Source organism: Rhagoletis zephyria, unplaced genomic scaffold (assembly GCF_001687245.7).
Source record: "Rhagoletis zephyria isolate East Lansing unplaced genomic scaffold, Rhagoletis_zephyria_1.1 Rzeph_scaffold_08251, whole genome shotgun sequence".
NCBI classification, from domain to species: Eukaryota; Metazoa; Arthropoda; class Insecta; order Diptera; family Tephritidae; genus Rhagoletis; species Rhagoletis zephyria.
The window spans coordinates 11,043-27,978 of NW_016165331.1; the positions used below are offsets into that span (position 1 = coordinate 11,043).

Here is a 16,936-nt window from a genome sequence, read left to right on the forward strand (position 1 = left end):
CTGTTTGTTTTTCATCGTCAAAGTGTGGCATGCTAGCAGATTGAATAGAGTAAGAGAATTTACATCGAGTGGGTTTATGAAGTGGACTTTTATCTGCGCAGCTTTAAAAAATAAATATACATATGTACAAGTATATAGGTATGTAGGTGCAATCACATACGGTAAATAAATAAATAAAAATATTGTACAAGAGAAGTTATCGTTGGAAAAGTATTTGCTTGGTTAAGTTTTAAAAGTAGTATACCTGAAATGGATAAGGAATACAGTGCCATAATAAGTTCCACTCCGACTTTCTTTAAAGCTCCTACAAGGATTTATGCCCCGCCGTTTCACAAACTTAATTAGAGGATCAATTTCTAATACAATAAACTCAGTAATTAGCGCTAGCCCTTAGCGAGGTAAAAGCCTGATAAGTAAAATGAGGACAGAAGTGAAAATTAGTGCCGGTTTTTTTACGAAATCATTGAAATGGAAATCATGAGCAGCCAGGTAAAATTAGATGTTGTGATAAGCGAGAAAAAGTTTGGGGTGATTTCTGCCTATAACTCCACAGCAAAAGCTTTATGTACGACTTTTGCAAAGATGGCTAACAGGATAATTCTGGCAACTGTCTTACAACTCACCACAGTCTTTCGATTGACAAAAGTCTTTCGTAATTCAGTTGTCAATTCTGGCAACTATCTTGAAAGCTCTTTACTGTCTTTCGAAAGATGAATTGAAAGATCTGCTAACGAGGAGGTCTTAGCATTATGCTGTTTGCCTTTTAGCATTAATTTTTTTTTAAAGTAAATTAAACAAAAAAATATATATTTTTCCTTTTAAAGAATGAATAAATAATAGAAAATTAAATTAGAAAAATAAAATAATATGAAAAAAGAAGGAAGTAGTGCTTAAACATGAAAAAATAATAATTAAGAAGAAGTTTAAATAATTAATATTCTTATTTAAAAACAAGAACAAAAATTTAAATAAAAATTAATAAGATCCAAAAAACTAAATGAAATAGAAAAAATATATATATATATTTTTCTTAAAAAATATATACATATATATTTTTCTTAAAAAATATATCTTAAAATTTAGAAAAAGATTAAATTAATAAAAGAACAACAAATTTAATTTAAAAAAGAATAAATAAATAAAAAAAACTCTAAATAGTAAATGAAATTTAAAAAAATCGGACAATAAAATATAAAAACATAAAGAAAATTTAACTAAAAAATAGAAAATTGTTGAAAAAGACAAAAATAAAATAAGTTCCAAAAAATTAAATGAAATTTAAAAAATAACCAAACTATTAAAAAAATTAAGTAAAAAATAAATTAAATGAAAAAAGAAAAAATAAGTTTCGAAAAATTAAATTAAACTAAAAAATATTTAAAAATAAAAAGTCGGAAAAATTTAATTAAAAAAAAATGTTTATTAAAAAAAACGAAAAAAATTGAGCTGCGTCAGGGCTCGAGGGCTCGAACTCGGATTTCTCGATTGGCACGTCTGTGCCTTGCCCATTCGGCCATTGCGAAGGTTGCAGTCACGCGAGCTAAGTGATATACAAGTGCTTTCTCTCAAAATAGATTTTCACCACAAGTGGTGAATGAAAGACCTTTTCTTCTAAAACTTTTGTGCTAGAATAATAAAAGTCTTTCGAACTATCTTATCATCTGTCTTTCGTTTGTCTTACGAAAGACTTTTTACTATCTTAGCCAGAATTGCAATGTAAGAGGGAAACACCTTAACGGGCTTTATAGCACGACTGGGTGTCCAATCTTAATGTAGAGAGTATCACACCGACTCTGATACCCGTCTCTCCGTACGCTATCCCCTCCTTCTCCCATCCATCCCGCCTAATATACATACATATTTCGTTTAATCGCGGCAATGGTTCCCTTGGTTTGCTGCCAGAAGTATGTAACTCTTTCCTTAAATTACTCTCCTGATACTCGGCTCATAAGGTGGAATTCCCCGCTATAGCAAAGAGATTTTCATAATCCAGAGAAATCTGACAAATAAGCACGTTGACTCTAAAATTTTGGCGGAGTATTTTTTATAAGACAACAATGAAAAGATCAAATCTAGGTCCCAGAAACGAAATTGCTAGTTCGTTTCTCATAAACGGTAGAAACTAATAAAAAAACATATTTGGCGCTGGCAAATTCGTGGGTTATATATAAAACGATTCTACATTAATGATTTATGTCTTTTTTTATATGTAAGTGTAGCAAACTTAGTTACTCCAAAAATAAGAAATTAATTACAACAACTAATTTCAGCATTGGCTGCACAATAAAGTGATTTATAGCCGTTTCTTCGGCCTTATAGCCATGTGGGTGTACTTCATATTGTTTGGATAGCGTCCATTCCAAAATAATGAGTTGTTGTACATGCCATTCAAATTACTGAAATTTTAGTATGTTCTTTAATGAAAGAAAAACTACAAAATTCATTGCATTGCCTACCTCCACCAACAATCCTTGTACCACCAAGCTCCTTTCCAAATCTCGGCGCAGTTGTCCACATACTCATCGTTATCCTCATCGAAAGTACTAAATTTTTGACCATCATGAAAATCTTTTAGCGCCTCGCCGGCAGTGCCCGAATATTTGCCTATAATATTCAGCGCATACTTCTCCTCCTCGTCGCCCACAGCGAAGCTTTCATATTTCGCATGCACATGTGTGCCCGTATAATCCATCATTTCAATCCACAACTCTTGCAACTCCACTTGTGTCAAGGCATGCAACTTATCCAAACCAACAAAGAAATTGCCATCCAAATTACCAAACCCAGTTTGATAGTCCCGCCAAGTGCGATAAAAATTCACCAATCCGTCCTGGCGACGCTGAAATACTGTCCAAGCATCGCCACCATTAGGATCCTTTAGGCAGTACACGTAGAACGGGTGTTCAAACCATTCTGGCAGGTATAACTGATAGATGCCACTCTGTGCTGTGCTACGAGCGGCTGCGAATGCTTCTGCACAACTTCGCGGCAATGAAGATGCGTAAACTGAACGGGCAAGTGAATTTTTCGTTAGAGGTCCATCGGTGACATTCTGCAGTGCATTCGCTAAACAGAAAGTGGCGAACACGGCAACTAAGATGGCACAGCAAAAACGTAAACAAAACATTGCGAATTGTTGAGGAGAGACTGTTGAGCGAATAATATTCGACGACGTTTATAAACAGATGCGTTTTGGGTCGCTGAAGTGGCGTTCACTTATTTTCTTATCAGATTGATTAGATAAGATGTGCACTTTCTAGGAACTTGGTGATTTTATTGTCTATTTATTTGTGTAATTAAATTTGGTTTTAACAAGAAATTAACTCGTCTAACCATATCATTTAGATGCCCAGCGGAAGTGCTCAAATCAAATATAGTTATCAGACACTTTAGAGCTTACGAGCAATAAAATATCTACTTATCAATCGATAATGAAGGTGGACATTTTGCGATTGTACTTCCAAGTATTTTTAGTACGTACTATATGTATTATCTGAGAATACATAGAACAGCTTCCCCCTACTTTACATACAAAAGTACATACTTACTGTATGCATTCTATAGAAAGTACCTTTTAAGAGTATTCTTAACAATTCATATCTCGTCGTCTTTCAGACTTATTGTAAGTCGATATTTTGTTTCAGTAGATGGATCCATCTTGTGCTTATACAAATTGGGTTGGGCATGGCCGTCAAGATAAGCTATAAGCAGCCCTGACTAGGCCGTAGTATTTCCCAGATATAGAGATAGATATTAATAAGAGGTATGCATTTAGCGCTCTGCTCTTCACAATGATTCTGTTAATCCCTAGGCCCCTAAAAGTTTCAGTAGAGCTTTAGAGGGTAGGAAGTGAACGTGGTCGTAATGTGATCGCATAGGGCCGATATTATCTAAAAATCGCATCGCACTCGACTAGAATATGTAAGGGTCTCTTTGGTCTAACCGAAGTCGTGGCAGAGATTATTTCACCAAATACCAAGCCACTGGAGATGGTACTTCCGTCTATAGTGTCCTGTAAGAATGCTTATGACGATTCTTAATTTATTCTTTGGTTAAATTGATTAGAAATTATAATCTCTTTAAACTATATCCTTGAAGTAGGCACATCGTCTGGTGTAGTCCTGCAGTGCGTCGCCAGTGCTGTTCTCTCATGCCCTTCATTTAGCCTAAGATGTCCTTTGATGGTATTTAAACCTAATGGCGCGTAGGGATTAGGCATTACTGGGGTTGTGACCGCCGCTCCCCTGGATAGTCTATCCGCTTTCACAGTTCCCCTTTATTTCATTCTGGCCTGCTATCCATAATTCTCGTATATGAAGTGTAAGTAATTGTGATTGGGGCAGCAATTAAGTTTCTCTGTGCACCGAATGTGACTTTGTAAGACGAAAGAAGCTTTAGTTCCGCATGGCAATCGCTGAGCATGATAGTTCCAGCTAAGACACAGACTTATGGCGTAAAGTTCTGCCTGAAATTTGCCTGGCTACAATGCCTTCTGCAGTTTTCGAACCGTCTGTATACTGGAACGGCTTTCCAGTAGGGAGGCACTCTAGGTTGTTTTGTTTCACAAATCGATATTGAATTCTCATTTATCATTGTCCGCGATATATCAACTTGACAGACAGGGTTAACGGGAGCTGAGTGTCTAACTTCTCCATGTTTTTTGATTATATGTATGTATTAATTGTTTACTGTCAAAACACTCTCTGCCGAAAGTAAGTAGAGTTCGTTTTTCCGCCTTATCTATGGTTAAGTGTAGATGATCCAGCTTTAATTCTACCTCCTGTACTGCCGTCTTTTATATGGGTATTGTTCCCACAATGCAAGCACTTACCAGCCGTTTATTTCTAAGTGACTAATTCATCGTGGCTAAGGAAGTTCTAGCTCTTATGGCTATTTTATCCGCATAGCTGAACTGAACAAGGTTTTCCCCACTTCCGCTTTCAACGATACTGGTTTGAATGGGCGCGCTTTCCAATTACTATTTATTATTTGGCTGTACAATTCTTTTTCCTGGGGTCTGGCGAAAAGCCTACACGGGACGTGTTTCCAAAGGCAGTAAGTGGTTCGCAGTAAGGATAGAGCAATATTTCTCAGCATTCGAAGGCGCTTTGGATATTCGTGGTCAGATGGTCTTGAAAAGTGTCCGTGGACCTTTCTGCCCTATATAAAAATGTACGTGGTAGCCTGGATGCAGCGGTGTCAGCTACAGAGTGTCCATTTTGGTATTAGGTATTGCATATATCTTCTCCATTGTGTTTAGCACAAATGAGGTAAAACTCGAAATATTTTTTTAGCGAAATCCAACTTTCGGGATAAAGATAAGCCAAGATACGAGTACATACTCTGACTACATTCTATATAGGATCATGCACTTTGCATACATCGACCCAGACGCATCCAAAGGAGCTTTCGTTATTTTTAACTCACCATTGTCAGGTGGTGGAACTCGAATTCCCTCTTGTTCGACTGGGGTCTCGAGTTATGCATCCTCCCCCAGGCTAAATAGCATTTTGCCCCACTGTGAAGTGAACGAGAGCTGTGCTTCCACTTCATGCTCAAATCTTGTTGTTGAAGATTGCTCTCCGAAAGCAGAGTTGAGGGCCGAGTGGTGAATTTGTTAGGCGTATGTTGGGGTTGCAGCTTATTGACGTCCTGATTTCATAGATTTTTTTAAATTTAAATTTAGTCTTCTTTGGTTCGAGGAGGCGTGTGCAGATCTTGGCTGCTGCAAGATAGTGATCCGAGTCGAGGCTTGGACCTCAAATGGAACAATGGAAACACTCTCATTGCTTGGTGTTTCGGGCCTCGGTCGATTAGTCTCAGCCGATTGACAGGGGTTCGGTCATGGGGACTCCATTTTCCAACATCAGCTTGCAGCCGCATCTCATGACGGGTAGACGCCGTGCTTAAACCGAATGCATCGTAGTGGCCTTGCTATAGCTCTCTTTCTTAATGAGAGTAACAAATTGCATTGTAGTACAAATTTTGGATAAACAATTGCGTCGTTCCTTGAAAATTTTAAGTCATCGCAATTCAGCATTTAAAGAGTAGCTACTCAAGAATAATGAACAACTAAGAATTACAAATTTATTTGGCTTTAAAACACCAGCTGCTATACGAGTAGACATCATTTAAGGGCGGCATATACATGCATATACATACTTCTCATGACCCCCATCGTTTACACACCCGCGGCTGATGGAGCGCATGTCAACGGTACCTGATTTATGGTCACAATCATTTGTGTTAGCTTCACTCGGCGCCGTAGGCTTTATATTAATAGCAAAAGCGGCACAGCAGTGCCAAGTAGGCAAAGGACAAGTGAGAAGCGAAAACGTACAAAGGACAAAAATCCATGGGTGTCCGCAACCTTTTAACACTCTTTAAATGGCACATCTCCATTCGCACCAGCATGCCAAGCAGCGGTACCAAAAATTTAATGCAAACGTTGTTGTTATTATATGTAGCTATTCTGCAACGACAACTGTAATAATTTGCCCCAAGGGGGCTTTATTCCACTCGACGCGACTACATATGTACATACATACAGACTAGCGGCGTCAACGTCGATGCGGCTACCAACGGAATGACTTGCTAGCTAGCCAGCCCTCCAGCTGTGCGATAACAGTCCATTATATGGTGTGTGTGTATGTGTGCGTGAATATTTTGCACCATTACAACGCCTTTAATGTTGGTAATACTTCGCATTTAACAAATGCTTCATGGTGTTGAATACAATTGCTCTATGTTGTTTTTGCTTTTGTGCTCAACATTTTGCACTCACCGCTATTTTCACCACTGTAATTTCAATTTTAATGTTGATTTTATAGGAATGATGATTCGCACGAATTGCGAAAGTAAGTAAATTTGTATGAATATTTGTGTGCAACAAATTTCGCTGAGCGGAAGAAAGTGACTGGAGGCATATTTACAGGGTCAAAGTGGCACAGCAGTCAGTTCATGCCATTATTCAATTATGAAGTCATTAAGTCATTTGTAAGTGCGGCGTTTCGACATTTTATCGGCAGACAAACGACTGCAACCCAAAACAAAAAAAAAAACAAAGCACCGGAAGCAAAGGCAGCAGGGTCCAACTGCTCGTCGTGGGGTGTGCAATTAAAGTGGTTACTTTCGAAAGTCATTGGCCGTTTGCACTTAGCCTTAGTCTGTTAGTGAGTTTCGGTGTTTATGTTGAACAACTTTTTGTATTGCGCCCGTCCTACTACTTAAGATTAATTGCCACTTACTCCCTGTTGACGTACTGCTATTTTGTAAGACATCAAATAGTAAGCAATTGGTCAATTTAATAAATAAGTAAGTGCACATAAAAAATGAAGATTTTTACAAATTTGCTTATAAGTATGTACTTCGTAATTATGTACATGAAAATTTGTATACCAGCTTACATCAAAGTACCGGTCTTACCGTTACCAACGTTGGGTACATATTTTGTCCAGAGGCGGATGTAAGATGAAAAAAATTTTGTCATTTTGTCTCGCATAACTTCTTTTTAATGAACCGATTTGGATGCTTATTATTGCATTGGGCTAAGAACCGCGATCCCAAATAAATGTCATCATTCGTTTAAAAGGATCTTGGTTTTTATAATATTACACTGGGAAAAAAGTTTAGCTACGTCAACTTAATAAATTTTTTTTAGCACATGGTTATGTTATATATATTACTATATATCGTGTTGAATTCTAGAAAAAGAAGACTGATGAGCAGACGAGGTGATTCCCGAAATAGCAGCTAGAATTTGTTGTTTTTTTTTTCATTTTTCCAACTCAACTTTTTTCTTAGTGTATTATCTAAAGTTTCAACTTATCTGGTAAAATTTAGGAATAAATTAAGATATTGGAAATGAGGTTAGAAGAGGCTTTTAAAATTACGTTTTAAGACTAACGAAAAAGGCACGGAAAAGCTTGTTTTCATGTTAGAGAATCATCTTTTACTGAAATAAGTAAAATACTTGGACTGGATTTTATAAAAGATTGTCTAGGCACGAATTAAAAAAAAAAAAGTTTTTGATCTTTATCAGCCAATGGTGAAAGTCGGATAATTAATAAAAGACGGACCGCCAAAGAAAAAGTAATATATTTCTTGGTGCGAAATTTTAGATCTTGAAGATGGTAAAAACATTTTTAAGGTCTTTAAATTCGACGCCGGTGATAGAATCGTGAAATTCAATTGGCCGATCCAATATAGCAGATACAATAAGAAAGATGCTGTCCAAAAATCGAGTCCTTTACATTTTTGTGGATAAAGTGTTTTGTGGATAAAGTATTACTTCTTGTTTGATGGTTTCTTAACTTTACTTTTTCGACTTCACCATATGCTGCTAAAAATCAAATCTCTTTTTAGTTCGGGCCCTGACAATCCTTTCTAAGATCCGTTCCAAGTATTTTACAAAAAAAAAAAATATTCTTTTCGGCATGGATTTTACTCTTCTAGCCTTTTTTAAACAAAATTAGTCCATTGCAATTCCTGTTTCATACTTATATACAAGTGTTATTACATATTTATAATCGCAAAACTCACTTGGTGCTAATGCGATCTTAATGGAACTTCCACTCTTGTTACAAGGCCCAGGCGGAAAATTGCGGTCAATCTTGGAATTTACGGAGTAAGAAAGGATCATCGGCGGTTTATAGATATTTCTTTGTACAACAGCTACCGATCAATAACTGCAAAGTGGCTATGATTTTGTATATTTTTTTATTTAACTTTAAATAACTTAATTACACTACAGACAATTATTTTCTCTAAAAAACTATAACCCAAATTTATAAAAAAAATAAAGACGACTTCAACTGCTTTACAAACCGAAAATTTTTTATGAAAATATAATCTTTTCGTAAGCCTTCGTATTCGTGTTCGTCATTGTAATCGAGCTTGTCTTGCTATTAGTCTTCGCACTCGTCCTCACATTCGGTTTTGTCGTGGAATTTCTTCACCATATTCGTCTTCGTGTACTTTTTCGATTCGTGTTCGTTTTCGTACTCGTCGACGACTTTGTATTTTTATTTGCCTTCGTGCACGTATCTATATTTGTCTCCATATTCATCTGCGTATTCGTATTCGTGTACGTGTTCGTATTCGTATTTGTTTTCGTCCTCGTATTCGTATTCATCTTCATGTTTCTTTTCATCCAGGCATTCGTCTTCTTATTCATCAAGACATACGCTTTTGTATTCGTCTTCATCTTCTAATTCTTCTCGGTCTTCAGTTAGCCTTCGTATAGTCTTCGTATTCATATTCCTCCTTGTAATCGGCTTCGTATTTGTCCTCGTATCCGTCTTCGTATTCGTCTATGTCGTCGGACTCGTCTAGCTGACACGGAGTTTGTTCTCCATAGGAAGGCTTCATTTTTTCTAACTTTGTAACTCGTTATCGTAGGACCCACGTGCATACATACAAAGCGAATTCTATTGAATTCATATCCATTTTAAAGCAAGTAAACTAAAAACAAGATTCCTTTCCTACTTGCAAGCACTACCAGGCAGCCACATACTGAGATCTTTTTTACTGAGTTTTTATTAACTTAAAATGAGAGTGCAACTTTATGAGTCCACCATTTACACTTCATATTTTGTAGATGCAACAAAACATATTCTAATCTGTAACACACCAAACGCACACTGTTCGAGGTGCTACGTTAAAAAGTGCTCCACAGCAAAATATTTACATTGGCGACCCAGTAGGAAAGTCTTGGAATAGCGAAGCTACTTGGTATCTTGAACGGAACTACTTGCCAAGATTTCACCCATTGCGACTCACAAATCTAACCTAATACCTCTAAGAACGCAAGCACACCGAATCAAAGAAAACTAAACAAAGCACATGTGGCATAAGAAACAATAAATTACTGTGTGGTCAAGCTTTGTACTAAAAGCTTTAAATGATCCCATGTGTTTTCGGACTTACAGGGTTGCTCCTGTACGTTTATGCATACACATATTTATATCTGCACACAATAGGTAACACTGCGCTTGAGTATAGCGAATGAATCCTTTGCGGTTGTCTGCAGGCGATATGATAATTTCATTTTTATTTGGAAAATTTTTTTTACAGCTTGAAAAAATTTTATGCATCAACAAACATGTCACAACGGTTGGCAATAACAACTACAACAACAACACTTACATACAAAATTATTACTTACGCAAAAAGGAGTAAAAAAGTTGTGGGCAAAAAAACACTCAAATCATGTTTACGTTACTTTATCCTGTAAGCGCACGAGCACAAACTGACAGTAGCTGTTGGTGAAGGTGTTTGTAGCTTTTCGCGTTTTTCTCCCTTATTTGTGTTGGCCGTCAGTGTTGCCAGAATTGCAGATTTATCTTCTTTTTTGGGTTTTTGTGGTTTGCACCGCAAATGGAATACAAAATTGTTTAATTGTTATGAATTATTTTCTCGGAAACCATGCATCTAATGAAAAAAGTACTTAATACAATATTGAGGGAACATTTTTTTTATAGAATACTTGACTGTCCTCACCCGCTTCGCTGAGTGTATGAAATTTCTGAATGCTACATTAGGTGCAATTTATTTCAATAAAACTCGACATAGTAAGACTTAGCAGGAAAGATAGGAGATTTTCAAAATTTTTTTTTAATCCCTGTTCAAAATATTTTCAAACTTAAACTTCCCTAAACCTTTCTTGTGATACATTTAAATTAACACTCCTTGAACTCAAGCCAAAATTGAGTTTTAAACAGGTGGCAACCCTGCTACATGTAGCTTTCAAATAAAGGCTTTTAAAGACCATTTCGATTGATATTTGAACTTAATTTTAAAACAGGTGGCAACTGTCAACAAACATTTAGATGTCTTACCATTCTTGTATAATTTAATTAAATTTGACTTTTCAAATAGGTGGCAACCCATTTGAAAATAATTAAACTTCTTTCGTCTGACATTCGTGAACATTTGTTTTTTTCAAATAGGTGGCAACCCTACTGCATGCAGCTTAGAAATAGCGCTTTTTCAAAACCATTTCGATTGAAATCCATATTGTAATAATTAATTTAATATAATTGATTTTAGGTTTTACACAGGTGGCAACCCTTGTAAACACCTCAAGAATATTCTAAATGCTCATACTAAAGGTTTCTTAACAATTGTTCGTTTAACACCCATATTTTAATTTTTCATATATCGAGGGCTTATGTTCAATACCCGCTATCTGCAACTACTTTTTGATGTTAGACCCCTCTGGCACTTACCGGTCATCACTGATGTTAATTCTGACTTTTCAGTTTAATAGTAAATTCTCCTGTCAAGTGTTATACACGGTCAGCATTAATATCACCGATGACAGTTAAGTCTTAGGTGAATTTTTATATCAGAATCTAATTTTTGTGAAAAGTGCAGATATGGGGTATTGAATATAAGCCCTAGTTAAATCGTACCCGTTTGGGATGAATTCAAAAATTCGTTAATTTTTGTTTGTTTGTTATACTCTATGTTCTTAATAAATGTTTTTGTGATATAAATAAAACTGAAGCTTGTTAATAAAAGTCTTCAAAAAAAGAAATATGTTTCACAAAAAATTTTTTTTCTAAATTTTTGTATTTTTTACGATTTAGTCTTCACTTGGCAGATTTTTCACGAAATATTTCTGGCAGCACTGGTCGTTGATAGTAGATATATGTATTTATGATACGTGTGTATGTATGTATGCAGGTATGTAGCTGCAACACGACACGCATAAATATTTTTCCCTTCCTTTTATGATTAAAACCACGCACGAAAATAAACGCTGCCAGCGCCTGAAAATATTAGTAACTCGTAAGTATTAGTGATTTTTGTCATTCGTGCGAGCCAAATCAAATCACTTTGCTAACCTAGTTTGTCTCTATCTAACAATAGGGTTCTTGGTTTCACGCGCGCAATTTTGGTATAGCATGAGCCTCGGCTTGACATACTGTTTTAGCTTAACTTGAAGCATAGGTAATACTATAGAGAAAATCTCTAGTTTTGGAATGACACAAAAAAAGCCGAAACCCGGAACCGTTTCTCCATATCAAGTAATTAATTTTATAGTAAAAAGTGTAATATATATTCTAAATAGAAGATAGCATTATTTTTTTTTCATTGCGAACTTAAAATTAAAATACAGATCGGTAGATTACGTTTACGTGGCTCGGCGTTTTTTATTTATTTTTTTGGCATTTTAGCGTCCCTACAGTGTACTAAATTAAAGACTGAAAAGTGTTAACAGGCGCTCAAATGTAAATATATGTAAGTCCATAATTCTCTTAATCATTTATTTAATAGTAACTACATTCACCTCATTCTAGAGGATTATCCTTTTCCTGCTTGGAAAAATGAGTTTAAAAACACTCTTAATATTTAAATTCTGATGAAGTTTTTATTTCAGAGTTAAGGTGGAAAACCCTTGGTTTATCTTTACGTATCTTGTCCTTCAATTGCTCCTAAATTGTGGATTGTTCACATAAATACGATTTCTCGCTTAGCTTCATAAAAATAAATCTAAAGACGTTAAAGCGCAGAATCTTGGTGATCAAACCACATTGCTGGATCCCGAATTTACGCGTTCTCGGAGATACTTAAAAAGTAAGAGCTGCCACGTAACGTGGCATGTGGCTCCGTCTTGTTACAAACCCACTTTAATCAGATCAAAATCTGTAAATTCAAGCTAAAAAGGCATTGTTCATGGCGACGAACAGTCAGTCTTTTCAAATATGTACACAACCACAGAATGCGCAATTTTTGCTTGTTAAAGTAACCGCAGAGCATGAAATGGGCCTCGTTGCTGAAAAAATATTTTCTCCGTAATGCGCAAAAATGTTGGCACCTAATATTCACCATAAGAAGATTCGCTCTAAAAATTAAGGATACTTCTATTCGAAATCAGTGTAATTCTGGCCGGCGTGAAATTTAACCTAATCGCGTTTACCGTAATTCCTGTGATCAAAGCTTCCGTTATTCTCAGATATAAAAGTTAGTAAATAGCAGTAGTCTTAGGGGCGAATACCAAATGTTGATGTACAAGATGTTGTTTACTTCACTGAACGCAATGAAGTACTTTTATGTTACTCATACGCCCCCTCCAAAAATTTTGGTAGTTTGGTATGTTGGCAATGGTAACTATTATCTGAAAGGCAGCCTATAATTTATATGCCTCTTATAAGCACCGAAATACATACATATATACCATCTTTCTAGTAGCACACGAAATTTACTTATAGGGTAAATGTTTAGATTGGCCAAAGTAGCTGGTAAAGAACTCTGCTGGGGGGAGTACAAGGGCTTGCTAAAATAATATGAAAGAGAAGTGCGAAAGGCAAGGAATAAATCCTATAGGGACTTCTGAGGAAGCTTCTAACCAAGATTCCATGCATGCACAGCCTTATATGCAAGAGTTTCGGGGACTGGACCAATTCAAGCGAGGAGTTGTTAGAAGAATAACCACTTGCAAACGTCAAAGCTTCATTAAAAATAGAATGGGTAATTAACCGTTTTGAGCCCCGAAATTACCCGAGAATAGACGGAATATTTATTCCCAGCCTTGTTCCGATACTCTGGAGAGAAGTGAGGGTTGTTTTTATACACAAGGCAGGCAAGAGCAACCCAGTTTTCTTAAAAGAATACAGGCCCATAAGTCTGATGCTGGTAAAACTTCTTGACACTCACTCAGTGGCTCGCGACACCATGCATGACGGGAGCGTTGGGCTCAACTTCGACGGCTGCTAAATCCGCAGTTAGATTGACGGTCATAGGGAAGTTCAATTACACAATCTTTGACGCTAGTGGGCCCCGGAATATACTGCCGGGAACTGAACGTCAGGCGGCCAGTAAGGTTAACTGACCATGGCGAAATAGACGATAATATGATTGCAAAACTTCGAATCTTATGTGCGAAAATAACTTCTTGTTACGGCTGTCAAAGAAGGATTGCAGAATTTTTACCCAATTTCTCACGTCACAAGTCTTTCGTAAGACAATTGTCAATTCTGCCAACTGTCTTGAAAGCTCTTTACTGTCTATCGAAAAACTTATTCAAAGATCTGCGAACGAGAGGGTCTTAGCGTTTTTTCTGTTTGTTTTTTAGCAATAAGTTTTTAAAAATTTAGTGAAATTAAAAAAAGAAAATACTATATACTTTTATTTTTAAAACAATAAAAATTTTAAAACGAGAAACTATTAAAAACAAACAAAAACCAAAAAAAGCCAAAATTCATTTAAAAAATTCAAAAAAATTAAAAAAATATGTTTCTCTTCAAACAATCACATCTAAAAAATAAAAGAAAATTAATTATAAAATACATTATTTTTAAAACAATAAAATCAGAAAATTTAAAGAAAATGAAATCATAAAAAGGTAAAAGGTAAATAAGTTCCTAAAAAATTTTAAAAATGAAATGAAAAAAATATATATTAAAATATGAAATTAAAAGAAAAAGAAAATTGAATTAATGAAAAAAATTTATTTTTATTAAAAAAAAAGACAAAATAAAAGAGAAACCAATAAAATACGTTTCTAAAAATATAATGAAAAAAAAAGAATATTTTACTTTTTAAAACCACAAAATACAATAACAAAAAGAAAATTATATTAAGAAAAGAAACAAAAATTAAAAAAATACTATATATACATATATTAAAAATAACAAATATTTACTGTTGGGGCCCGGAGCCTCGAATCCGTATTTCTCGAACTGCTTTCTGGAAAAAAAGCTTTTCACTACGAATGGTGGATGAGAGGACTTTTTTCTAAGACTTTTGTGCTGGAATAAAAAAGTCTTTAGAACTATCTTGCCATTTGTATTACGAAAGACTTTTTACCATCTTAGCCAGAGTTGCCCTGATGAGCTACAATTCGTAGGATTTATCTCCAATAAAAGCAAATCTGCCTTATCCTGAGTTTCGCCTGAAAAAAAATTCACCCGAAATTTGTCCTCCGCCCATAGTAAAACCATGGAAACCAAACGTGAAAAGTGAACCGGTTCGGGGAAAATTAAACTCATGATAAGGCTGAATATGTTTTTCATTTTTATATTCTCTAACTTTAAAACTACTGTTATAATTTTTTTATATTAATTGCGTTGCATCTGTACCATCCTCAAGCATTTATATTTTCGGATCTGATTTTTGAGTTGTGCTTCTTTTGAAGATGGTGTGCGATATGTAGAATTTCAGTATTTCAAACAATTTTGTAATTTAATGATCAACAAAAAGTATACATTAAATCATAAAGGTTAGAAACTGTACATTTGTACAGCAACTAACATCGAAAATTAAACGTTAAAAGTTTAACAAAGCAATGCAAAAAATAAAAACAAAAAAGGAAGGTCGAAAAAATTGTCAATTCCTAGCTACGGCAATGTTAATCCCATAACGGACATTGCGCGAACAATTAAACGCCACAATAACGGCAATCGTCATCGCCATCGCCATCACCAACACCATCGCCATTGCCCGGTCAGCAGCACCAGCGGCAGTAGTGCCAGCAAAAATGCGCGACGCCATGACAATAGCCATTGTGAATGCTGCTACAACGANAGAGCATATTCTACTAATTAATTGTACTTTGTGTGGGCGACTTTGTTGTCGGGCATTTTTTCTTCGTTATTGTTGTTTTTGTTACTCTATTTGTTTTTGCATTTCTTTGCAACTTTGCAACCTGCCTGGCTTATGAATTTGTTGCCATTTCATGGTCATGCAGGCGTGTGTGTGTTAGTGTGTGTGGCATCAGGCAGGCTTTTAAAAAAATGAATTGCACAGCCCAGTGCACACGGCAAAAGAATACACACATACATATATATACACATTAGCCACGTTATAAGTGTGGTGGTAGTAGGCGACTAAGTAGCGCACTCAGGTACGGGACAGGAAAGTGGACGCAACAAGCCATAAACTGCTGATGTAGCTCTTATTCCAGTACACGGCATATGTTGTTGTTGTCATTATTGTAGCATACTGCTGACTGCCATCCAATGTTGTCTGTTACAATTGTCCGCACAACAGGCTCATATAAAATTAACATATTTACACACATACTCGACAACAAGAAGGACATGCATACATTTACATACATACATTGCATTTATCCTCATATCCTGGTTCACTTATTTTTTAAAAATGCACTTGTTGTTACTCACAATCACAAACAAAGCTCAAATCACCACACTCACTAGTTTATACGACAATACATAGTACATATGTATACTAGGTTGGTCCAAAAATGCATGTGGAAAAGGTAAGTCGGAATTTTAATGCCCTCACCACATAGGATTATTGTTTTTTTTATTTTGAAATCAAAAAATATTTAGAGTTCGTGAAAGAGCTGAAAGTTTTTCACGTATTTTATATGGGAAAAAACAAATTTTCGTAGAAATGGTTTAGAATTATTAAAAATCAATATTTTTCGATTGTTTCTCTTCAGGGGACTACCAGTAATGATACCCAATTGTGAGAGCATTAAAATTCTGACTCTTTTTTTTTGTACCACCCTAATGGTATAAATATGGATGTATAAGTACCCGCACACATCCATTTCAACTATCTTTTTTTTCTGTGGATTATCTAGGTACTTTTTCAACCAACTAAAATTAAAAAAGAAATGTGAATGAGTATAAAACAGAAAACTGTGTTGAATGCCACCACATAAATGTGATGTTATCCAAGGTTTGTTAACCTCTTCTAAATAAAAGCCAATGAATCTGCATACAAGGGCAAACTAGCAAAAAAACTGAAGGATTTTCACTAATTTTGAGTTTTCGGCTTGCGTTGATAAACATTACGAGCACCGAGGCGAATTCATATAAGGGGGTGTTGCTAGAACAGCTGATTTGATTCGCCTCCACACCGAACCAAAGCATTCGAATTTGTCAGAAATCAGAGTATTGCACTCTGGAATAACGAATTCGCAACCATTTCGTAAAGAGGAAGAAATAAATAAAATTTC

General features: G+C 35.6%; 1 protein-coding gene across 1 annotated transcript; it reads right to left on the reverse strand.

Annotated features, from left to right (window-relative positions):
* Positions 1 to 2,293: 2,293 nt before the first annotated feature.
* Positions 2,294 to 8,960, reverse strand: LOC108374902 (ficolin-2-like). Its single transcript, XM_017630945.1, has 3 exons — positions 8,930 to 8,960; positions 2,457 to 3,093; positions 2,294 to 2,396 (listed from the first exon to the last, which is right to left on the reverse strand). Exons 1-3 carry the CDS (start codon positions 8,958 to 8,960, stop codon positions 2,294 to 2,296), a joined length of 771 nt encoding a protein of 256 aa, XP_017486434.1.
* Positions 8,961 to 16,936: the final 7,976 nt, after the last annotated feature.

Bases quoted from the DNA above. Each gene is read 5' to 3' on its own strand.
- LOC108374902 (XM_017630945.1), bottom strand. From the start codon at position 8,960: ATGGTGAAGAAATTCCACGACAAAACCGAAT. The intron at 3,094-8,929 runs GTGAGGACGAGT...GTGCCATCTTAG, and splicing joins ATTCCACGACAAAACCGAAT to TTGCCGTGTTCGCCACTTTC. The intron at 2,397-2,456 runs GTAGGCAATGCA...CTAAAATTTCAG, and splicing joins TACAAGGATTGTTGGTGGAG to TAATTTGAATGGCATGTACA.